General features: G+C 34.1%; 1 protein-coding gene across 1 annotated transcript; it reads right to left on the reverse strand.

Annotated features, from left to right (window-relative positions):
* Positions 1-424: 424 nt before the first annotated feature.
* On the reverse strand, positions 425-25975 carry Slga (proline dehydrogenase slgA). The gene is made up of 11 exons (XM_076393135.1): positions 25425-25975; positions 8061-8269; positions 6183-6364; positions 4790-4854; positions 4519-4703; positions 4208-4382; positions 3837-3947; positions 3619-3750; positions 3174-3373; positions 2999-3087; positions 425-2532 (listed from the first exon to the last, which is right to left on the reverse strand). Exons 1-11 carry the CDS (start codon positions 25728-25730, stop codon positions 2327-2329), a joined length of 1860 nt encoding a protein of 619 aa, XP_076249250.1. The 5' UTR covers positions 25731-25975; the 3' UTR covers positions 425-2326.
* Between the last annotated feature and the right edge of the window lie 841 nt (positions 25976-26816).

Here is a 26816-nt window from a genome sequence, read left to right on the forward strand (position 1 = left end):
ATATTTGTCCATAATATATGAGCCAAGAAAGGATATATTCTTGTATAAGTTCGTTCTGGCAGTAAAGTGGACGTTCTCGATAACGAACACTCTTTTTATCTATAACGATGTACTGACTCGTACAGTTTCGTACGAACACATATTATTATCTGTTCACTTTCTACTACATAGTCCCGTGTCAATTTCTTAGAAACCTATTCAATAGGTGATGACAAATGCAATTCATCATAGTATATAGTTTATATGTATAGCATAGAAGTTTAATAACATTATCTACCTAAATTATTGTCATCATCACGAGACGTGTAGAAATTAATGTATCGACATAGTAGTCAAACACTAAATATAACAAATAGAGCTATACCTAAATCACTCACATTCAACATACCATTAGCTGCATAAAAACATTTAGCTATAGCCTGTATAACTTTTCAACAATGCCCCTTTATTCATCGACCGTTAAATCCCTTCTTAAAGATGCAAATATAACAGCTTCTTAGGTTTGCAAGAATCGACTGTTCTACAAAATATAATACTTCATTTGACGATCGTAAACACAACCTACATACATACTTTGAACGCAATTACAATATATAACAACACCGGAGATCATTAAAAATTGTACGTTCGTATGTAATATATTAAATAAGAGGAAATGTTTACAACAAATCTAAAATTGTATACTCATAAGTTAAAATAGTAATCGATAAAAAAATAATCCTGCCGAACAAAAGTACTCTATTTTGATCTCTAAAAAAATACTGACAAGGAAATATTGAAGCGTCTTTCAACTGCGTGGAAATTATCCACCACAGGTCGAATTATTTTCATTGCTAGCAGTAAAAGCAACACTCTCGTATCGTAAAAAAGGACTGACATTCAATCTGTATAAATTCTTTTCCTTTTCAACGATTTCATTTCTTCATTTACGAGACAAAATAGGATTGAATATTTCAGATGTAAAAACCCTTACATAAAACGACATGAATTTTTTTATTATAAAATTTCTTCGATATTTAACTTTTTTAGAAGGAAAACGTAACAAAGTTTTGACAAAAATTTATTATTTATAAAGCTTCTTTGATGTTTAATTTTCTTCAAAAGAAAAAGTAACAAAGAATTGGTGTATAAGTCATATCAATTCATAACACGCATCATTTCATATGCGTCATATATTTGCGATTATTTGAAGAGAAAGCAACTTTAGGCTGAAGCAAAGTGAATTAATATCTAATGCATTGTGTCACAATTACGTATATCCTCTTTCAATTCCAAGTTTGCAGTGTATCACTATTTCAGCCCAAGATTACTTAATTTTCCTTTTCAACGTGCGTACCATTTGCATGTAAAAAATATGGCTCTTATTGTATACTTGTATAAGAAATTTAACAAAATGTTTCCAATCCTCTAAACATTTTCGTTTTCCCTACATTTTAATTAAAAATGTATTTAAGAGCCATTTTTTAAATGACATGCAAATGCATTTATACTGGCAAACTCTATTACGAGTTGTGTTCTCTAGTATTTGCCAATACTTTATCACTTTGGTAATTTCTGTTCTTGGTAACTACGCATAAAGCAAGCATAGAATTCGGCTGGAAATTCATTGTATACGGGCAATCCACTTAGATAAAAACACATTATGAACATAATTTGATAGCTACGTATCATTCAACGGAAATGATGTCTTTTAAAAGGTAGTAAATGTATGTATATCAACAATTATTTAAACACATCCAATATAAATAATCGTGCACACGCACATTACGAGATTCTTAAATAAAATATGATGTACAAAACTAGTATGTACGTTTCTGATAAGAAAGTATTTATTTCATTTCAGCTAGCTACCATTTAGAATTTACCAATTGCATTTCGATATCATCCGATAGAAACACTTTTAAAAGGATAGTCGCGATCCGAAAATTCATTAGTTTGGACATTTTGATCTTCGTAAAACAAGTAATAAAAATGCGCATGTTCAATATGGTATGTGACCATATAATATTGAACATGATAACTGTTAACGAAATACAAAATGTGCTTCCTATTAATGAACGTCATAACGCGATCCATTGACAGCGTTCTATAACGAATAGTAACGAGCAATGAACATAGTTCTACCACATGGTGCGATATTGAGCAGTTTGCACTTGACAACGTCACACTGAGGCAATTTTGTACAATAATTAACACTGCATATATGCGTCCATTCACACACGCGCGCGCATTGATCTGCGTACCACGAAAGTCTTTTAATAATTTACAATCACTACTTAAGTTTGATACTTAAAAATCTGTCTGTGCAATAAAACAAATCGATCGCTCAGACAGGTGTATAGTTTCCTTTCGGTTTGTAAAATATCTGGCCTCGAACCAAGCGTCTCATAATTTCAGACAACAAAAGGCGTTTCTCTTTCTTTATTTTCTTGAGTATACCTCGATTTTCTTGTGCACGCCGGGAAAGGTACGGTAATACTTCTTTAACTGGACCATAAGGAATATATTTATATGCCGAGTACCCGGATTGACCTGAAATTTAATACTTATTGCACTTCATCTGCCTTTTTGAAAGTATGCAACTAAAGCCGAGCCGTTCTAAAACAAGGAACGAATTTTTACAACTACTCCTTCAGGCCCTCCTTCCTATGTTCTCACTAGCGGAACATCGATTATCTATTCGACACACATCGCAAAAAATCTACCCAAAAATGGCTAAAAAGGTAAAGAATGCTACCAAGCATACGTATACCAATACGTACGTACTATAGCTGTCTCATGAGAAGTCTTCTGGAAAACACTGTCTCTAATGCTTTCTAGGAGACTTCTCATGAGACGCTAGTAGGACATATATCAAAGAGGAACTGTAGCACTAAAGGGCGCTGGATCTGAAGAAATGGTGGTGGGTGTAGGAGGAAACGGCAAGCCTAAGAAAAGGGAAAATCCATTCCTTGTATCAGAACAGTCCGACTTTAAATATTGAATTAACAGTCCATACCTAATGGAAACGTTATGTAATCACACATTCCCAACAACTGACCGAAGCAGATCACTTTGTCCTCCGGCGAGATTCCAATTTCCTTCATTCTAAACGAATATAGACACATAGTTTATAGCTCCAAATTCACTGTGATATAGTATACAGTATATTCACTCCAGTATACGTTACATACTTTTCAATAGCAAAGCGTACTGTATCCTCATTATGAGACGCCACCATAATTCCTATTTTCTTAGGATCCTCGCCTTTATCTTTGTACTGTTTCATCCGCCTCAAACACTCCATAAGTGTTTTATGGTAGGACTCGGTTGTAGCCTCATACGTAGGATTCGTTGGATCAGGATAACCCATAGCGGCTGCTCTTGCTCTTTCCTGTACCAATTATTGGGGTTTATAATAAATTCAGAACAAACGAGTCTACTCTAATTGATAAAGTGTACAGTAGAACCTCGATTATCGGAATACTCTTTATTATCCGAATGTTCAATAACTTCTGCAATATGAAGATAAAGAAATAGCTACATCATACATTGGGGTTGTTCGGTCTATTATTATCAAGTCACATTTGTCTTCCTACTAGATCCAATAATCGAGGTTCTACTGTAATTATAAATTACCTGTTCAATATAAGCGCCACGAACAAGCTTGGCACCGAAATAGAAATTCTGCCGTTCAGCTTGTTCGAGATCCGTTTTTACCTCATTATAAGCGTCTTGTAAATATGTCTGGTAGGTATTGAACACCACGGCCTATGAAGTAGACCATTGGGATTCAGAAATCATTCACTGAAAATTTACTAAGTGATAATGTTGAATCTACGGCAGTGAAATATTACCTTATCTGTATTGTACTTGCGCATCATCTCCAACGTTAATCGCGAAATCGCAGGTTGGAAATACGTTTGTTCGGCATCGATCATTATACGCACGTCTAATTTATCAGCCACCTGGAACAGAAACAAAACAATTCTGCTTTTTGCCAACCAATTGTGCTTTTTCGTTAGAACTTTTTTGTATCGTGAAGACACTGACAATGCAATTACAACAGTTGGAGGTATCCAGGAGTAGACTGCGTCCTTTCGGAAAACGGTTTTAATATTTCTCTAGCATATTCCGATTAGTTTCATCAGAGGCCCGAGTGTGCACCAATAGTAGCATTGGCAGTGTCTAATATGCTTCTTTTTATTTTATTTCTATATATCCGTACCGCAACTATATTATTTAGACGCCTGATCATGTTCCTGAACATTTCTTCTTCTTTCGACGTAAGCTGTGACATAAGTCGCACCATCTTTCCAGTTTTGATATCTGGTACTTGGAACGTTTCGCTGAGTTCGTAATTCTCATCTAGAATACCACTCCATGGAAACAGATGAATAACCCTAAATTTAGAAAAATTTGTTTCTGAGTTTGATGAATTAGAAATAGTTGGTACAATCTTATCTGAACATAGACAAAATGTTCAAAAATGTTTAAAAAATGTATATAATTCTATGATCATTTAATTTAAACAATTACCCTTCTTTATCCGATTGAATTTTTTGAAGAAACTTTTGTACTGTAGCCTCATCTTTAATGTGTGCTTCTTCAAATTTTTTCATAAAATCGTCTGGCTTTGCATGGTGAGTCAAGACGGCACCTTCACCACCAACTACATCAGACATATATTGTCTTGCTCGCATAATTACTTCTGACAATTGAAGCTGAAAATAAGATAATATTTTATTACATAATTACTCCTTGAAATATATTTTAATATGTGTAATATTAAAAAGAGAAATCCACTTACCAAAAGTTGCGGACGTCCAAGAGCAGTTAATTTAATAGCTGTAATACCAACTCCCATTGAAGCACCTGTAACAAAATAATAAGATATTAGAAGAATACATTTTTTATTATAACTAACATTAATTTTAGGAAAAAGTAGTGGGAGAGGAATGTGGAGAGAAAGAAAAGGAACAAAATGTGTGAAGGAAATATTCTTCTTACCAGGAGAGGAATTAACGCTTCGATTAGTCAGAACATGTAGCGTAGGATATTTTACACTCAAGGTTTTAATTTCATCTTCTGTAAAGACATACATAACACTACTTATTAATTTATTTTTATACTTTATTATACTGATATTACTGAATTGTAGTTTCAATATTTCTATTTTAGTTCTATTTTACTGCTTCATCTTCGAGTTTACATTCCACAACATGGACAATTTCAGTTCATGCCGACGTGTAGAGAATCGTATTAAATGACTTAGAAATTTTTTAGGTGATCCAAAGCACCGTTAGGAGTCGGTATTTCGGCGGATAGCAGAATACAACATTCTCTAGGGGAGATATTTATAGACAGGTACGTCCGCGTGTTCTTCACAAACAAAATTTTCGAAGTCTAACGTTAAAAATTCTATTCTATTCTTTTCGAATATAGATGAAACTTCATTTAAAAAAAGAATGAATTAAAAAATCCATATAAGACTATAAAAGTATGTCTCATTAACTAACTATTTCGTATTTATTTTAATCCCAGAACATTTTCTTCGCCATTTCATTTTGGAGCCGCTTAAGAACGTTCCAGAATACGATACATGTGGTTCCAGACAAACACGTGGATACTAAACTTGGACTCCGCTGCTCCTTTTGCATCAACAAAAACTAGGTTCCTTATTAACATGGCATACGAAACTCGAACATGATTTACAACACATAACACATCGTTCAATTAATCATTTTCCTTGTATCATTACGCCATTCGTTGTCCAATTTTATTCACCGAATAATTTAAACTACAATGATTTATGAAACAGCCATAACCACTGTAAGTACTAAATCTCTTCTAAAAATTAACAACATTTGTTACGTAAAATTTATGCGACCTATCAGAAAAATTCTTGTTTCGACGTGTTCTCAAAGAAATCTCCATTAAGAAAACGATTAATGTCTGCAAGAAATTGGTTTTCACATTTGCCATTTACGAAACCGATTACTGACGTAATATTTAGTCCAATTTTTATTTTCTTATATTGAGTACTACATTTATAGCAGCAGAAAAAGTTTATATGTACTTATGTTATTATCAATATAACAATTAATTAGAAATAGTACTGTAAGCTACTAATGATTCTGACACTGTAGGTGGATTTAAAAAAAAGAGGACAGCAAGAAAAATTTAAAAAACAATTGATTTACCTGCTACAGATTCCAGACATCTGATAAATATATCCATATTTCGCTCGCAGGAAGCTTCATTGAGGTAGAAATACGTTCTTGCCGAAGCTACCTTGTATCTTCGGTCCGCGAACGGTTTCGCAACATGGTACTTCTTCAGAGGACCTTCCCTTTTCTCGTCCCCAGCCTCCGAGACTGAACCTCTGTAATTTTGCATAAGTTAATTAGCTTTCATATGTTTTTAGAGCTGTATCAAATAGCTGTGGGATAAAATACTGTGGGGCTAACTTGGAATTTTGAAGGTGACGAGTAGGATCACTGACCTCGAAATAAATTCGCTAATTTGAAAGGCAAGGCACGTCTAAAGCGTTAAATATTCGAAGCATTAGAATAAGCTACAACCACGCATTTAAGGAGTGGAAATACCCCAAGGAAATAAGTTTATTTACTTTTTGAGAAACAGGAATCAAACCGATTAGCATGAAACTGGAGGTATAATAAATGTGATTCAGTAGTAGGTTGAAGATTTTCATGCAAGTGTATATTTTTATAAACTGAGATAAAGAAATTGAAGCTAAGTAAAAATAAAACGCAAGAAAATCTTCCATAATTGCTCTTCTGAAATATAAGTTTCTACAATTATACCAATGATTTAATCTCTCGATTCTCCACTTTGTTTATTACACACCCCCGCTCCTAATGTGTCATTATCTCATCGTTAGACCTCTTAATGCCAAATTATCGATCACAAATCTGCAAATTTCTAACGTTTCATCAGCAGGATGTAGCATGCGCGACAGAGCCTTAAAGTTCTATCCTCCCAATCTCTAACAAGACATTCTTAACGTTTTACTATTGTTGAGGTTGACAATTTTGGCGGTTCAAGGTCAGCTCCCTGACTGTGAATCACCCAAGGCATGACCTCCGCCCAGTTTTGCTCTACGCCAACTGGTCATTCTATTTGAGAGCCAGAAAGCGTGGGTCTAAAGGTTTACATTCTTCGTCTCTCAAACGTAACAGAGGAGCAGAGCAAACGGAGGGGACAATCACTCTGGATGATCTTGAGCAGCCAAGATTTCCTACCTCGAGGCGTTATTCTGTATAATGCTAACTCCTTTACGAACGACTTCCTATAAATCTGTTGCAGACACTAGTATGAATCTTTTTGCAAACTTTGCTTCCTGACGAGATGCATTCGTGACGTGAATTGCATTCCTAATATTGGAGCAGCATTGTTGAGACATTGAATTTAATAAGAAAGAACAATCCTTCGGTAATTATCCATTGATTCGCCTGTTTTTAAATGCTCGTTATTAGAGACATACATCTTAGATATCAGAGGCATACGTCTTTGAGCCTTTTTTTACAGGATTTGAAATGTACTTGTAATTTATAAGTATTTTAATATTTCTCATAGCTCCAAATAATTAAACCTACATTAATTCTTCATGCGTTAAACATATACCTAACAAATTCTTCAAAATGTAACATTTAATGCTTTTAGATGTTATTACTCTTGAGGGGATTGCCCCTTCTGGATCCTCCACTTGTAAGTATTTTTTTGCTTAAGTTAATTTCGAGACATTTTCCATTATACCTGTAGGTTTCATTAAATGTTATGAACTTCGTTTCTGACTACTAGAATCCATTCTTATTTAAAACAAACTGTTTCTGATACGAGAAGCTTTTTAATTGTTTATAAAAGCTTCTATTTTCACCAAAATATGCGATATCCTTAAAACGAGTCGTAAGATCAACTGATTAAAGCTAAATCTCTTTTATCCTACTTAAGAGTGAGATTTCTAGCTCATTATGATATTGATACTTGCAACAGGTCTTTAGAAGATGATCCATAAAGGAAATTAGGACGCGAAATCGTGGATACTATCTAGGGCGTACTGTATTTCACGACGTTCCGCTTCTTCTTGAGAGATATCCTCTTCGACAGAATAATCAAGAATGGGTTTCACGCCGAATTGTCGTAATCTATCCAGGACAGGAGTGATCTGCGCCTCGTCTTCTCCGGCGACAAAGTGACCGTAAAATGTAGCCTTCATAAGCTTCGTGAAAAGTTTCTCGCCGAGCACTTGCTTGGCGATTTTCATAAGCTGAAACAAACGAGACGAATGCGCATATTTGATTAATGTTCAAGAAAAGGTGACGAGTACGAGTAATTAAATGAAATGAGTTCTTAAGAGGAGATATGTCATTTTTGACTGTTCTATCTGATTTGAAGAACTGTATTGATTTTGAAATGTACATCAATATTCGTTATAAACTTCTTGCTGCATTAATTCTGTTTTGGAACTGGAGCAAACGAGATTTGCTTGCAGATAGTTAAAACCTTTAGCAAGCAGAAGTTAATTAGAAACTTTACTCGCTGTAGTTTCACAATTCGTTATCACTAATAATTTATCAACAATAAGATATGGCGTTAAATAGTAACGAAGTTATACTGAAAAATATTATAACAGTATTAACCCTCATGATGAAAAAGACTTTAACAATTTGTAAATTAAATATTTGAAACTTTGAAAGACTTAAAAATATCTGATTATTTAAAAGCATGGAGAGTTTAAAAATTTTAAATAACCCCATTAGGTATGCTAAGGGTTAAAAAGTGAGTTAATATCAGGAACGTGTCCTCCACTATAAGCTTAGCATTAGTGAATCGTGAATCTATAACTATGGAGAATATCGTAAAAATAAAAATTAAATTTGATCTCGGAGAAAATAAATATTTGTAATATAAATTTTATTCTTTGACTATTTCTTTATCGTAGTTATATAAATAAGTAGCATATTAGGAATGATCAATCTTATGTACAAGAGTACAGAAATTGTCTTGCACAAAAAGATTGCAAAATATGTTCTACGAAACCATTAAAGATAAAGGTATGTTGTTTTCCCATTTTTTAATACACATTGAGTTCCCTTTACGTAAGACAGTTGATCGACTTCAGATTTGAAGAAAAAACAGTAACGACCTTTGAGTTTTAAGGATGAACACAGATTTTTGTATTTTATTGTTCGTTTTCGACAAATGGAAAATTTACTTGGAACCAAAATATATCAACAAGTATTTAAAATATGTACATATTTATAAAACAAACAGATTTGTGTCTGTGACATTTACTTCGATGTATAAACTATGCAAAATATATGCAGATGATCGAACAAAAATGCAAGATTAATGAAATAAACAGAAGATGTAATAGAAAATAAAATATGTAAAATAAATAATATACCTAGGTATAGGTATACACTAGATATCTTAAAAAGGCAAAACAAAGATTTATAACTTCCACTTTACTTCAACAATGCTTCAGATCCTACTTTGTTCTTTTGTATACACAATGTATAATAATTCCTCCTCAATAAAAAACATGAAAGCCAAGAGCAAAAGAGATTTGGCGAACTTCTAGGTCGTAAAATAAATTTATTCATTCAAGGGATCGTGTCATCCCAAGTTACAACATATGTTTCTAGCAAAATGTGGCAAGGTTCCATTTCGTTAAAGTCACGTTCCAATTCTTTCCTTGAATGATTAATTCCCCTACACTGCAAAATTGTACTTCATTTAATTGGAATAAGATTCGAATCTCGTCTATATCAACGTCTACATGAAACATTTCATTTAAAAATAAAGAACTGCTATATAAATTTTATGTAGACCACTATACAAGATAGATACTATACAATCACTATACTTTTGTCAATTGCACTGATACCAAAGAAAATCTCATTTTTTTAAACCTAGGACTAGGATTTACCGAAAAAAATGAAGAATGAATTGAAGCAAACTTGAAACAATATTTAAACAAAATAGCAATTAAGAGTATACAATAAAATGTGGGGAAAGAATAAAGTACTGTCACATAAATTCACTAATATTTCCAACAATAAACTAAAGTTACTGCAAAACTATTCCTACTTGTCGTAGCTCCTGGTAGCTATTCATTGTGCGTTAAACCGCAAGCATAAAATTGAACTCAAATGTCAACGTAAAAACATTGCGTGTCAAAGTAAAGAAAAATCATATTTTTTGTCTTCGCAATCATTACGTAACCGTAACATCAAATTAGATTACGAGGATGTAAATTTGTTTAGCGTGGTCACGCTTGCAATAAAAATTGACAAACTTTTCTGAAACCTTAGTTCTTGGTTCAAGCATACAGAAAAAATAATTTTTATTACTTATTCATTTTTCAGTGACGTTAATTAGCCTCAACAGTTCCGAGTTTCCTCTATTTAGTAAAAAAAAAAAAAATTCTTGTGGATTGGATAGGCCAGTAATAACAAGTCGTTACATTTAACATTCATTCGAATTTACGATCAATAGAGCTAGATGTATTCGCGACAAATGCAATAATCTACGTCATTTTTCACTCAGGCAAGTAAATTGTTACAGCAATTTACGCCCTTGTTGCACTTCAGAAGTAATTTATGCGTATCTGTGAATCATATTGTGCACGAGTTTGAGATGATTGGAGATAAAGCTATCTCATTCATTACGATCAAACTATGGGAATAACGTATTCGCAACTGACAATGAGTAATAAGAGTAATAGATTGTGAGATTCTATTAGCATTCGTAGACTGTTTTTATTGTTATTTTATTACGTGTAGTAGGTAAGCAATAAAGCATTTAAGTTTATGGTGAGAGTTCTCATTACTAGTAATAAAAACAATCTGACTACCAGATCTTATATTAGGTGAATATGATTCAAGAAATATTAATTGTTTCCGTCTCTAAAGAAGTTGAAGATTCCTTCAGAAACAATAACTATAATTTTCAATCATTTAATGTTCATTAGAAACTAGATTTTATATCACGTAAATTTGGTTTTTCTACAAGTGATTGTCTCTCAAGTAAATAGTCATTACCCTCTATTTTTTATCAAAAAAGTTCTCATGAAATCTCGAGTGATGTGATACAAATAAATAACACGTAAATGTATCTTCATCGATTTTGTTGTCATATTCTATTCATCTGGAATATTATGATTTCTAACAAGGAGACACGTGATCTCATGAAAAAATCATTGATAGCTTTGGAAACCTTGAAACGTGTAACCTTCGGAGAAATGATCATTCATTTTATCGTACATCCATTTATTCTTCGAATAATACGCCATTGCTCACGTTATTTGTTCATATTTTATTTCAATCAATATCTAGAAAATTATGCTTGTAACAAGACAAAATAACTCAACAATTTCAAGATATAGAATCGAATATAGATATAGTTGCTAAAATTGAATGAGTGAATGTTTCATCCATTGCAGTCACAAAAATACTTATCAACAAATTACTCATACAAATTCCTGATTGCCGAATACTTATAGCACACGAACAATCAGCGTGATATCACATACCTTGAATAGAGATATAAAAAAAGAAATAATGAACACCTGCTGGTAAATTAGTTATACACTCTAAATAAATTCTACTGTGTCTATATTTTGGCAAGCAGATGATACCCGTATATATTTTGTTTAGAAATCATGACATACACGTATGACTGTATTTCTTATGTCTGATATTGAACAGTAGAATCTCCTTTATATGCACGAACTAATTGGAGGACAAAAGTGATCATATAAGAGAATTTTCACATAATAGAACAATAAGTGGTTAGCACTTAATTTCATTTAATACTTAAAACAAAATGAAATGAAATAAAATGAAACTTAAAATGAAACAGTACTATTCAATTCTGTCTTTTTAACAAAATTAGAGAAATTAAGCCTATGGTTTTCAAATTTTGTTGCCAGCTAAATCGCAGCAATTTGAAAACAATTTCAGGAGTCACAAAAATGTATATAAAATCATCACTCATTAATGCTGTGTAACAACTGGGAGCACGTGATTCTGTTATTTTATGACACCATTCTGAAATAATTATGCACTATATTATCACTTAAGTGCAATACATATTTAACAAAATAAATCGGAGGTTCGACATAAGAGGAGTTTGGCCACTTTCCCCTAGCGATTTCTAAGACAACCAGTCCATTAAAAATCATTCACAGATATTCAAAAAAACTTCCACGTTATCTACCACACGCGGTTAGTGAATAGTATTAATATTAATACTATAGACGGTACCTTCTAATATCGATTACAGGAGGTATCGTATCTATTACATTTTATAAATAAAAATAGAAAGGCGACGGTGGTGGGCGATTTTAAACGCGAGCCACTGTATATCCGATATGCAGCACAGACGTGACGAATGCGAGGCATTGATTAGGAACGTATAGCCTGGTGTGCGAACTGCATCCACGAACCCTGCCAGGATCAATACGGTCTTGGCAAAAGGGCTCGTTCTTAGACGTTATGTAGTCGATAACTGCTACATTTCTCGCTTGAAATGGAACGCCTCTCCCACGGTATTTGGGTCTCGAAGACAAGTGCTACGAGGGAAGTCAAACTGGTCGAAGTTTCCATGAAAAATCTGGTTCAGAAGTTTCCCTGAAAAATCTAGCTCAGAAGTTCACTGACCAATTTAAGGGCGATGGCGAACTTCAGAGTTTCGTGACAAGTAAAATATTAATTAACCTCTTGAAGCCGATTGGCACATGTGTATGTGTATGTTTAGTTTTCCCTAAATTCACGCATAATTACAAAAGATGCAATGAAAATTCATAGTAGTAGATATTCCTTGGGAAGTTCCCTATTGTCTGCTTTGTTTGACCTGTTTGAATATATCTTAAATGAATATATTTACGAAATAGAATACAATTATTCTATTTGGCTCTTTGAAAAATTCCTCTCTCAAGAGGTTAACAATAGAATGTTGTCTTGATACAAGCTCGATGGCACATTGACGATCTACTTGAAGCTATTCTTTCGGTGTAGTTGATTCATAGATTTACATTAGATTATTTTCATTGATCACCATTGATAGCGTATGAAGGTACCTATAACATTTTTTGAAGATTGATGCCTTTTCTCATTTACCTTTAATAACAGTAAGATAAATAAAATAGGCAAAATATATACCATCTCTTTATTATTTCATAATAAAAGAAGAAAGTTATTTTATAGAATAATTTCTACCCCTTTCCCCAGGAAAATCCTTTGAGAATGAACTCTTTGGAGTTCAAAGGGCATATCGTGTACACAAGAATGGATAACCAAGGAAACGGCACAGTGGAAAACAATTAAGGAAATAATTAACGCGTACCACCGCAAAATTGTCTCCAGTTAGCACAACGACAAGAAATGTAATTAATCGTAGCCTAAAAATAGAACGATCGATCGTTATGATGCAAACGTGAAGGGGTTGAACGTAATTGCTGACTCGTACTTCTCATCGATCTGATCGCAATAGGCTTCACCAGATAATTTATAGTCGAAATTGTCGGAATCACGTATCAAAGGGGATTTTCCAAATCTCAGACACTCCAATGTTCGTCACTTCAGTTGTACGCGATTGATTATTTTCATTAATCTTAATTTAAATGCGCAATACTTTATATTTTATAGATAACAATAACTAACCACAGTTATTTTTAGATGTCACAGTCTCGCCAGAAATTATCGAAAGATTTGCCGATACAAAAATTTGATTGCTTCCCGAAGATTAATTCATGCCATTCGTATAACGAACTAGTTATATTATAATACTAGTTTCTTTCTTCATTTTTTTTTTGAATTCGAAATGTTGAAAATTTTAAAAGTAACGTTACGTGAATAAATTAGTGTATTTTATTCAAATAGTAAAATACTATTCAATTATCTACTATTTTGAAAAGGAAATGGAACTTCAGACAATTAGAAATTTGTATTTTTATGACTTAAGTAAACAATAAAGTGGCACACTATAAGCTAATACTTTACATACATATTGCAAATATTACTTAACGGTGCAAATAGGCCAACGAGAGAAAAGATAATACAACAACATAAAATAAAATACTATACTACTAAAATTTTAAAATACTATACTACTTAAACATAACGTAATATAAAAATAAATGAAGTATATCGAACTAAAATCATTCAAACTGTAAGTAATTTCTTTTAATTCATAAAAGAATTCCAAGCTTTTCGCAATACAAAAGTATAAATTACATACATATGTACCTATAATATAGCATATACATACACGTGTATCTATATGAGAGACGCATACTAAAGATGTTGTCAAAGATCAATTTGCATACTTCATTCTCTAATTGTACACATGCGAAACTAAGTAATGAATGCATGTATATAATATTCTTCATTGGCGGAAATTGATAATATTTACCATAACATATCCGCCAAACACGTTGACCACTTGTTTTGTTTACGTAGCCATGATAAGGAAGCTCCAGTAAGATTATTCAAGTTTGCTAGCGTTATATATGCTTAGCGATAAGTTGGCAATGGGCAAACAGTAGTCGAAGTACCGACGACGAGAATGTTACCAGCTAGAATAACCGCCATAAACTCAATTATATAGAGTTATTCATTTAGACTGAACTTACTGATGGTAGTGTTATTAATGTATCATAGCACCACAATCTTTCGTCAGCTTAAGTGTTTGCAAGCATTACCATTGTTTTAACAGTTCAACAGTAGGTATATGTATATGTAAGACGTCCATTGATCAGACTTAATTATCCATGATCTCTGTTTTCCCGAGTTTTAATTATTCAATGTACCTATTAATGACAGGAGTATAATAGAACTTCAATTAAAACAGAAATGATAATTCAATAATGTCGTTACATAAATAGTCGCTAAAGGTATTCATCAGCTTTGGATCTAGAATTCCACAGATTCTTAATAACATAAATAGAATAAAAATTGTGTCAATGAAGATGGACTTAACATTGTTCACTTTTCCCTCGACAGCTGTAAACCTCGAAACTTTATGAATGTGTAATCCAAATAAAGCATTTCTACTGAATGTATACAATGACTAGTGTTCTTGCAATGAAGCCAAAAAAATCAACGCAGGAATGCTGTCGCAATGGAACATTCGGTGCAACCATTCCTCGGCCTAATTAACATCTGGACTTTTTGGAATACCAAAAGCTTCATGGTCACACACTTTCAATCCTGCATCAGCATACTTTCGACTTCATATTACCCTGAATATTGAATTAACTTATCCGCAAAGATTCACGTGACTATTAGATCTCCAAAACTGAATTCAAACTCGATTCCACAAAATAAGAATATATTTATAGATACATGACTTCATAAAATAGAAATGTATTTTATGAGCCACGGATTATTCCACACTTTTGACTCTCGTGAACGTATTTAAATTAGTTACGTCCAAAAACTTTGCTGCTCACTATTTCAAATAGATACGCGTTGACTACAACTTGGAATCATTTACAATATTTGGTTGTCTCAGAAGTCCTTTCCACAATTTGCACGCACAACTTACAATTAGTAAAAAAACGAAGAGAACTTGTGGGACAACTACAAACACACGAGACCTTTACTCTCTAGGTTTGCCTTTGTTGAGCACGAGCCTGTAGCGGAAACACTGTGTATTGCTTGCTTTACTAAATTATTGGAAACAAACCCTGGAAACGGGACGTTTGAATGAGAATTAAGGTTCATTCATCGCTTCATCACAGCAATATTTATCAATGAAATGTATACTCCGGATACTAAGTGTTACATATCGCAAAGAGGACTTGCAATCTGTGCTCAGGATTCGCGGTACAGTTCGAATTACTATGAAATTTGTTGATGACGTTCCGCGAATGTGGGTCAGGGAACTCGATGCAACGAATCGATACAGCGCGTGCCGAGTACGTCGCCCTCTTTTCCCAGGCATTTAAAATACTACTGTATTTTTCACGAATAAAACGCGACGGTGGTGAACACGGAAGCATTGTTCTAAAAGAATAACAGCATCTTTCACTGGAAGATGATTAAAAACAAAAGAAAAATATGATTTTATAATTCATATTAAGCCTCGACATTTCTATACACCTACGAAAGGAAACAAATGTATCAGGTTGGTGCATATGAGATTGCCCTTTTCATTTAATCAGGAGCATCATCACACGACGACTTCACAAAAATAAGTAAGATATTAATATATTACAATTAAAAGTATAGGTTCTTGGTTATAGAGAACAGAACACATTTATTTCTCATTCGTTATTTGAATAGAATGTTGCCTACTTCTTTTTAAAAAAAATGCAAGTACTATTGTGGACAATTTCTTTTTCATTGGCATGGATTAATTTATATAATAGATACCCATTCGAGTAATAATGATGCTCTCAGTAGTGTTGGTAATTAAAAGGTAATTGACGTCGAAATGTAAAACATTGTCAATAGAAATATAAATCAGTGTAAGGAGTACCGTATAAGCCCTCAATGAAATTATACGAGTGAACGATCAAGATATATTGCATCACGACCATCAAGAGAAATTACAGTTTTATTGCTGTCGTGTTCTTACTGATATGTCATACCAGTTAGTGGTAATAATATGTAAATGTTCTTACAGAAACAATTTCGTGAATTTTACAAGCGACAAGGTTATCGAGTACGCGGAAGACGGAATCCGACTCTTAATCATTCGCAGAGATTTTACGCAATAGGAGCCCCGATCAGTTTCCTACACACATCAATCATTTTCATGTAAATTTCGCAGGTGTGCAAGAACATTCTGAAACATTTCCGAATGATGGACTGTGGTAGAATTTTGACACATTTGAAAGCAATCTCAAAGTGATTCTTTTATTTCTTTTGTGTTGGACATGGATGAAAGTTTGAACACGTTTAATACAGATTTAGAATGGTACCTATTCGATAAAAGTAAATTTATAATATATTTGTTAATAAATGCTACAAAGCTTTGAAAGAGTTACATGTGTATTATTTTGAATTTTTTTCAATTTTAAATATAGAATTTTTCAGAAAAGGCAAGTTTTCAATTTTTAAATATGTTCGTTGCAATAATTGAACAAATTATGAGAATTTGTGAGTTTTAAAAATGAGAAATAGCGTTTTCTTGTGAAAATGACAAAATATAAGAACAATTACAAAATGTCTTGTGAGCAGAGTATAATCGTGTCTGAAAACACGTTCGTCTTTCGAATGTGGCAGTTACGCAAATGTGATCACTGTAACAAGATATTACTCGAATATTTCGGTTGTACCTGGTACCTGAGGTTTGTACAACATGTAAACGTCTTGCAATTCGAGGTCAAAAATTGAATAATCGATATCTAATAAGTCTGTTTAGTCGTTTCCATCTACTTAAAAGAGAGATGCTATACAAACACAAGTCTTTATTATTTAGCCATCCTTATTGCAATTAAAAGAAGGATTTAATTATTTTAACAACTGTATAAATTATTTCCACCGATAATTTAATACCTATCTCCCACATTTTAAGTCTACAATTATGTAAAAATTTACAAGTCTATCAATACTAAATGGATCTTCTTAGGAAACTGATAAGAACCTCTTAATATATTTAAAACATGACGTTTGAAACTTTGTAAAATATTCAAAGAATCTACATACTTATCATGAGCTAATTTATACAAACTAAAATACTCGAAATTTTAGAAGTTATTCTACCTAAGTGTAAAAAATTAAAAATTAAATGCAGAAACTTTCACGTCCTAAAAAATCTAATACTTGTGTTTAAACTCTTCAACAAAAAATGAATTTGTTCTTTTCACAACTAATTTATTTCTTAACTTTCTATTCCCCAATGTATCTTATCTCCCCATTTGAATAATACAAAAAAGCTGTAGTTATACTGTAATTAATGTTAACACGTTCCGTGTCGTGTGGGGCGTATACGACCCCCGCTGCACTTTTCGTTCAGGCTACTTGGAATTCTCATTTAAAAACGAAGAATTCTTTAAAATTTAAAAATTTATTGTAGAGTCAAATGTAGGCAATTTCACATCATGTATACAGCGTTTATCATAGCGTATACGCCCCACGCGGCCTAAATGGAAAGTCTTCAAAAATTGCCGTGGCACCGAACGTGTTAAACAATCAGGAACATATGTATCGCGTATCCTGTATCGTATATCGTTGACAAGAAGATGCCCAATCGGCCAACAAGCCAACGAAATTCCAGACACATATGAGAATAAAGTAACGTGCACACTATTACATGATTTCGATAATTTATGCAAACCTTTGGCATTCATGAACTTCGGTTTCTTTACACGTGAAAGTCGGACTCTTCTACAGCACGACGCCTTCAGACTGGTCGACCTTGAAACTACTTATCACGTGTCGTTTCAGTACAATCCAACGAGGAGCCATTCCTCTCCTTTTTTTTCTTTCATTCAGTTGCACACGTGTGTACTACAGGGTGTTCACTGAATCGTGAAACGAGCACTGTTAAAGTAACTATTGTGATAAGACGAGAATGAAATCAAAATCGTCACTGCTTTTTAATTGCGAATAAACTTACTTCTAAACTTTCAAATTAAACCTGCGATAGTTACTTTAGGTTCTGGTAAAACTATTTTTTGAGGCGCCATAGGAACCCTTGAACGAGATTATACAATTTTATGAAATTACAAGATGTAAATATAAAAGGAATTCATCAAACTAAGAATAGAAAATAATTGTTAAAGAATATTTCTATAATAGTTTCTATAACAACTTATTTGTTTATTAACTTCGTAATGTCTCTATACTAAAAATATGTAACCACTGGCAATTTGTACTGGGTACCTACCATATTAGGTACCTCTAAAACAGCCTAATATTTTCTACTCATTTTTCTATAATTTTTTAGAAAAATTACAGTCACTAAAAGGTAGAGAACACTATAAACTGGATATAAAAATTAAAAGAATTTTTTAAGTCAGATTCACCTTCCATGTAATAGAACTTTTACCAACTTTAGCCTGGCACTCAAAGAGTTAAACCTTCGTTTCATGTTCAACGACGATGACTTCGGGTTACCAGAGATCAGGCTGCATGTTTGCAGCGTTACACGACACACAGAGAATGCAGGAAGCTAGAGAACTCGTCGATAATATGAATAGATATATCCGCCGCGGATGCATTGTTTATGGAAAGATTTCGAAAGCGCCGGCGTGTATCGTCTGGCAACTGTCTGAACAAAGTCTGACAAGCGGCTGCCTCAAGGCGGTAGTCCACTTTGAGTCAGCTTTTCAGGGTTACACCGTCTGGGAACGGTGAAGTGAATGCACCGATGCAACGGTGCACTAACACCTCGCTATTTCTATCTCCCCGCCGCGATTTTTAAAGCGAGCCCACAGCTGCCTAACCGAACGCTCGTTTAGCGATGCCCCAGTGTGGACCTACCTTTGCTTAGCGCCACCTCTGCCTGGCGCTAAAGCCAGATCCACACTGTCTGGCTGGCGACAGATAACTGTCCGTCAGCTGTCTGTCCAGACATTCTTCGATGGACTTTACGTGGTGGTTCTCCGACGTTCGTGAAGTGGAACAGTGACAAATAGCGTGACCAACGCTCCACGAAATCTCGAGATTCTTTCGATAGATGACAGACAATCGTTGGCTGTATGTGGTTGATTAGATAGATAGGACGAATCTAGCTTAATATTTTGAGTGGTATGAGTCTATTGACATTGAACATACTATTTTATCGAATTATACGGATTTAGTAAAGGCAAGATTAATTGAGTAATTCTTAAATACTTAGTCTTTATTTTCTTAGAACGCAAAAAATGTGTAATTGTAATTGCTGGGAGAATTGAAGGGGCTGCGATAAGTAAAGGTGCACTTCCATTAGTTCCATCTGGTACCGCGGTATCTGGTACTGTATAGTTCTAATTAAGAAATGAAGTTGAAGCTCGTAGCAAATTACACATGTGAATACATGTATTTATATCGCTATAATTCAACGCTGAAATAATGTATAACGTTATGACAACAAATCGATTTGGCACGACGAGCATGACGGGCTTCAGTTATGCAACATCAAGGATAAAATACGTTGTATATTATTTGATGGCAGAAGTATTGTCTCGGCACTGGAACTCTTACGATATTTATATAAGTATACTATGCATATAATAAAAAGATTCTTTGTATGAAAAAATAACTACTTAGATTCTATAGCTCTTTCATAGCTCCAAAAGTCTGATTTTTGTTTCTATACATTTGAAGCCTAAACTATTGGAAAGTTCCCACTTAAACGGAAGAAAATTGGAAGAGGCAACATCTATAAATTAAAGACCGCTTGAAAACGTCCCTATTACCTAACGTCCTTCTCATTTTCTATGTGTTATTAAACACCCACATAGTTTGATGTTACTGTAGTACGAAATAACACCCCTTTCTATAACGATAGTATAACTCTCTCCTTCGCCTCGCAATTCATTTTATCTACATACTCATCAACTCTTTTAAAATGAATAGGTCTCGTTTCAGCTAAATAATAGTCTGTATATTTCGTTCTCTATCTCACAATCAGTGAATGCAATTTTTAACCATCTTTTTAGCAATCTTTTTTATCCATCGTATATATTATTCGTTACATTTTAGACAATTCTTTCTTCGATCGTATCAGGAAAAATAAGCATCGACGAGCACCAAATTTCTATATTCTATTTCATTGTTACTTTTACTATCATTGTGCAGAAATGGATTATCCTGCATATTTGAATAAATTAAAATTAAAATTAAAAATAAAGAACAAATGATCTTAAAATGATTCATGAAATATCTTTACAGTTCATTCAGGAGCACAATTCATAATGGCAGTTAAAAGAAATTCCACAGCTACAATTGTGGTCTATGCCATACAGCACATCCATTAGTCCCCCCTATTACTTTCAACAGCCGAACTGGTTCTCTTCCAGTATGCTCCGAAGGACGTTGTCGATAATTTGTGAAGATCTTCACGAGTGGGGTTCATCATAAATAAAACTTCCGGCTTTAAACTTCACACGTGTCTCGATGTAACATTCATTTTCGGAATTGTCTCATTATCAGCGCACGTAATTTCCTACTTTTAAGTCCATTTGAACCAGGTCGTAAATCCAGTTAGAATTTACATTTAAATATTAATTTCTATTCAAAAACTAAATATAGATGAAATTAACGATTCTGTTCAAAGAATAAAAATAAAATCCCACCCACTCCAATTAAAGATTTCCGAGATAAAAATACAACAGGATCGAAATAATTAACACTATGAGATCTTATAGAGGCGACATTTTGCTGTATCACTGAACCCTCCTTTAATACGATTAATCAGTAAGTATTTAGTCTACTTTAAAATCTGATGTTCTATTGTTAAAGATCTGATCAAATCTTAAGTGAGAGGATTTATGAAATATATAAAACGCCACTGTTTATTAATAAACCAAATACAGGATAGGGTACGATAGGATTCTGTGTGAAAAAATAAGAAAAAAATTTTGTATGAGATTTTCTCATCCGAGTATTGAGTATTGAGACAGAAAAAGAAAAAAGAAACGAAATATTACGAAGACGCGTCATCTAATCGAAATCTATCTTCTTGAGGGACTAATTACGAGGAACACTTGAACCCATTGATAGACTGCATAACGATTAGATAAAAATAGGATAGGGCTGATAATGATAGGACAATCGACTTGAGTATATTTATTTTTCTTAATATGGGGAAACCCAGAATACTGTTACAAAGATTCTGGCAGAAGCATTTAAACGCGTCGGAAAATTCTGTCGTCTTATTTCTGACAACGATGAAATGTGTCCTAATTACATGACGCTATTAGCACTTCAGTGACGAACGCTCGATCACGGGAGGTCGAGAGATGATAAATGTACAAGGTGTTAACAAAAATGTGGGACATTCTATCAAGATCGACTATAGACACTAAAACAATGTAAAACGATCGTGCACACGTGTGTCTAATAATGATTAGCTACTTCGTTGTACTCTACTCTGTATTATCTAAAGTGACTGGCCCAGAGACGCATGTACACGCGCAATCGACACATCAGCTGATCAAATATTCTCAACGAACGCTACACGTCGCACGTGTCTGACTGTTGAGCGATAGTATTCGAGTGAGAGTATTTATTCAAATAAATTTTATTTCGAATTTATGAGAAAAATTTTATTTACTTATCTTTAATAAAATAACTTACAATTATTTAGGTTAAGGAGCAGTGTAGTAATATTAGTATAATAGCTCACCTTATTGCCATAGTGTAGTAACATGTGACATGCGTATAGGTAACAATAATTATCACTTTAGGCCATTGAACCATGAGACTATGAAAATTTCAGATCTGTTTAAAGACTTGAGGCGAAAATTTGTATTCATGATACGTGTAGTTATTAGGAATATATGAACTACATTTTGTATAAAATGTTCGTCGTATTATACATTACATTTCTGATACTACCTATTTCTGTTAAATTAATTTTTGAAATTGTTAAATTGTCATTAGGTTCGGCAAGATTTTTTGAAATTCCCGCCGTTTGGAAAAATTAATTAAAAATTCTTCAAAGTATTAAGTCTGTGTTGTCAATGTAGGTATATGAAATTGTATCTTGAAAATAATTGTGTAACCGTCTGATAGATACGTGAAGTAGTCTGTGACGTTGAGGATCATGTCGCGCTTTAAAAATCAATAACGATCAATAAGACGCTAGAGTTCGTGCGTTCAACGTACGAAACGAATCATTATCAAGTACGCGACCCTTTATTCTCATATTCGACAAAATGCAATTTTCATTTGTTGTCACGTCTCAAAAATGATAGGAAGATCGAGAAAATCATCACTGATGAATAAATCTTTTTTTGTTTAGCTCAGAATACATATTCTGTAATTTCAGTTATTAAGATCAGTCTACTTCCGTGTCAACGAGCTATCTCATGCTTCGATACGAATCAGTGTTATCAATAGATCTAACAACATATCAATGACGAATTGTATGTATTCTGATAACATACGTTTCAATCGTATTGTTCGATAAATGAACCATTCTTAATGTCAAACGACGTCTGGATCACACAGGAAGGGGATGTCGATAATCGAGCAGATATCTTAAATCAGAATCGAAATACGTAAGACTTCAGGCAAGAAAGGATTAATCTGTATGTGTACGCACAATCTGTCAAATAAATCGTAATAAAATATTCGTCACATTTTCAAGTACTCGATGAGGAATATTTATAACACGACCCAAAAATAATTCACAAATTCAAAGGTAATTTATGTCACTCATCTTCAACACCTCTAATGTTTTAAATCATAGATAAATTCGAGAGACGCGTATTGTACTCCAAATAGAATTCAGAAGTACCAATGATTTATAGTAGGCACGTGTCGTCGAATTACGTTGCGCCGCCGCATTCTCGAACAAGAAAACCTCTAAAAAGCATGAGCCAAGAATACAAGAATACGGAAACACGCGAGAGTGACCGCTGCTGCTGACAAAGAAACCATGAGGAATCTTTCTTACAACTGCTTCGATCATTCTTCCAGGGAGTTACGTAATCGGTTACCACAGGTCGCGACAAAATTGCCGAGTCGATTCGATTCGATGTCCATTACGGATTACTAAAATCAATAGCGCCGCATGCCACGGCGTTTTATAAATTACATACGAATTCTGAACGCACTTGATAAAAGATCGCTGTCCCCTATGAACATGTTCACTATACATACACTATGGTACATTAGGAGGAGTCCTCAACACATCGCACATGTAATTCAAAAGTGGCACAACTCGAAAACGAGATTTTCGAGTTATTACTATGAATCAATTTGGTAAATGTACCACTATTAATTAGAAAAATTGTATTTATTTATTTAAATTAAAATAACTGAAATTGTAGTTCATTCAAAGAACTTTTTAAATATAAATAACGAGAAAATCTTTTATTGAAAATAACGTAACTATTTTTCAGATGAATTGTTCAAGCGAGATAATTTTTAGTAAATAAAACTACTCTTTATGTCAAGATTTATTTTATTTGATCCTTGGATTATGAGAATCTTAAAGAATTATTTGATAATTGTCTGCCAATGATAAAACCAGTCGTCAAGAGGGTACTAGGTTCGAATCTCTAATAATTAATAAATAAATTAGAAAAATTGAAGCTAATTGTAAGTATAATTTTGTTGCATTTTCTACTCATTCATAGCTTGTTTATTTTGCATATTTCAATTTCTATTCCATTCCATTTTTACATATTTAAAACATTCACAGTCTAGTGATACGCCTAATACAAGCATCTGCTGCGTGATTTTGACTTTTTATTATTATTTTAAAATTACTTTTCGACGCCTCCTACACACACGTTCGTTTAATTAACGAACAGATACCACGCGACAACTTCCTTTTGATAGGACACAAGAGTAATGTAGTACAAATTAAATCAACGTAATCCCAACGTGACGGATTTATTGCTTTTAAATCCTAGATTTTTATCCTATCAACTTGTGACTCGTTATGTGTGAGATTGTACAGAGTAGAAGATATGGTCAGGTCGATAATTGATTTTTACCTTACCAAATGTAAAACGAGATATTCGGGAAAAATAATTTCAAGAAATAAGACAAACAGCGACGAATTTACAGCGAGGAAATACCTTATCGATAATTATATCTCTTATGTATGAAAGATCCCTGATTTTGATTAACGTAGTACGATCAATAGAAAGAGTACTCTTGATTTACTTTTATGAGCGAGAAAATAGATGTTCATAATCGCAAACAGGAAAAGGTTGAATAAACCTTAAAATTATGTAATTTAAATATAAACGGTCCCGTGAATAAGTCAACTTAAACGAAAACCTGCGATCGATAACTCAACGTACGAATATCGAGCCACAAGCAGAAGAAAATAACAGGATTAGAGGAAGACAATAAATGTACTTTTAAAATCGACAATTTTCACAGTCGAGATTAACAAATCCCCTGTTCGATTTTAATCTTGAAAGACGCAAGTAGTTAACCCCAATACGTTCTCCTGAACCCAATTCCAATTTGACGCATCTTTGAAAAATGAATACCTAAATTTCCACATACCAATTCCTTAACACTACATCACAACTCTTTTACAAGATATCAATAATAAAAATCACATTCACAGGTTCTCAAGAAAAACTGATTACAGTTAATAACCCTACAATACCCACCCAAGCCTCTCAAACCATATTTCAATCCCATCCTCCCCATGCACGTTCACGAAAAGGCAAGATATCGACTTCTGTCATCGCACGTTCCACGAAACCGATTCGCGATAACGTATTCGTAATACATGCACGTCCCAAACCACACACGTCTCCGCAATGGAAAACTGAAGCGGCAACGTACCTTCATATTGTTCTCGGCGATGTATTCGATGGAACATAGTTGATAAACAACGTAGGCACGTACAAGCTCTTTGGTGGTCTTGCTTTTGAACGCGGCGATCGGATCGTTAAATTTCAAATCCAGAGGGTCGATCTGTCGCTGAGCCGGCTTCACGTCAGCGGCACTGCCAGTGTACTCGCGTTCGTGTACCTGGACCAACTGCACCGACGATTTCGTTACGTTCTCGAGGAGCCCGACAGGAAGTGGCACACACTTCCTCAGCTTTTTACCGGCACTGGAACGCGGCACCGTTCTCAAAAACGCCATACCTTGCCCGTCGCGTGTCTAACACCGTGAAATGTCAGCAACGGAGCGCTCGGGTTTGTTACGGGTGAAAATCGTACCGGAAGCCCCGCTGCCTCGAGCCACGCCGAGATTTCCCACGAGATTCCGCGAAACAAACGAAGAAAAAATAGCCGGATGCTCCACTGTAAAGACGATGTATCGGCGGCGAGGCGATCTTCCCAGTGACGAAACGGGGTAAATCCAACCTGCCACGATCGAGTCGGAGACCCCAATACCAATAGAGGTGTCTCGTCAAAGCTTAGGCCGAATCGCGAGGTGGGGTATTCGCGAACGTCCAGCGGCGTACGAGGTGGAGCGCCTCGCCGCGGGACGCACGGTTTTAATAACGCTAGATCTATAGGAGGGGCTGCCTCGGTTCTGGTCGTAAAAAATCGACGAATTTTTCGGGCTGACTTTCGTCCTATTTTCTTGCATTTATCGGGCGGCAAACTGAATTTCGATAATTCCACGCTGCCCCAATTACTATACCGCAACAATAGATGACTGGCCTCTGATTGGTTCGCCGCAGAGGTGTGTTCGGATTGCCGAGCGTGACTGGTCGGTTAAATTTTGGGAAATGCCAATAACTGCGCCGTCGTATAACGCGCACAGTGGCGCAAAACGGATTCTATATTACCCTGAACACTGGGACGTGATTTTATTTAATGGATATTATTATGCATACTGGTGACCTGTTGTTTTAAGGTGAAAATAGAGTTCGAGTTGTATGTTGGTCTTTTTTGGGAAAATATTCTTGCTTGAGAATGTATTTACGGATTTTGGGGAGGATTGAACCATTCGAATGCTGAATTATTTATAAAATATTGTTCGAAAGGAATTTCATTCGTCAAATTTCATAGTATTTCGAATTTATAGACATTATATATAATACGTTTAATTCGAAATATATTTCACGTATATCGCTGTGTTTTTTTTTATTTCCTTACAAATGTAAGGAAACAAAATTATTTTATGGCGCATTTGAATGCATTTATAAAGAGTTAAATTGATTTTGATGAAATGAGATTAGTGAATACACTACAAATTCTTTTTGTCTTTGCAATGTTT

Source organism: Calliopsis andreniformis, chromosome 3 (assembly GCF_051401765.1).
Source record: "Calliopsis andreniformis isolate RMS-2024a chromosome 3, iyCalAndr_principal, whole genome shotgun sequence".
NCBI lineage: Eukaryota > Metazoa > Arthropoda > Insecta > Hymenoptera > Andrenidae > Calliopsis > Calliopsis andreniformis.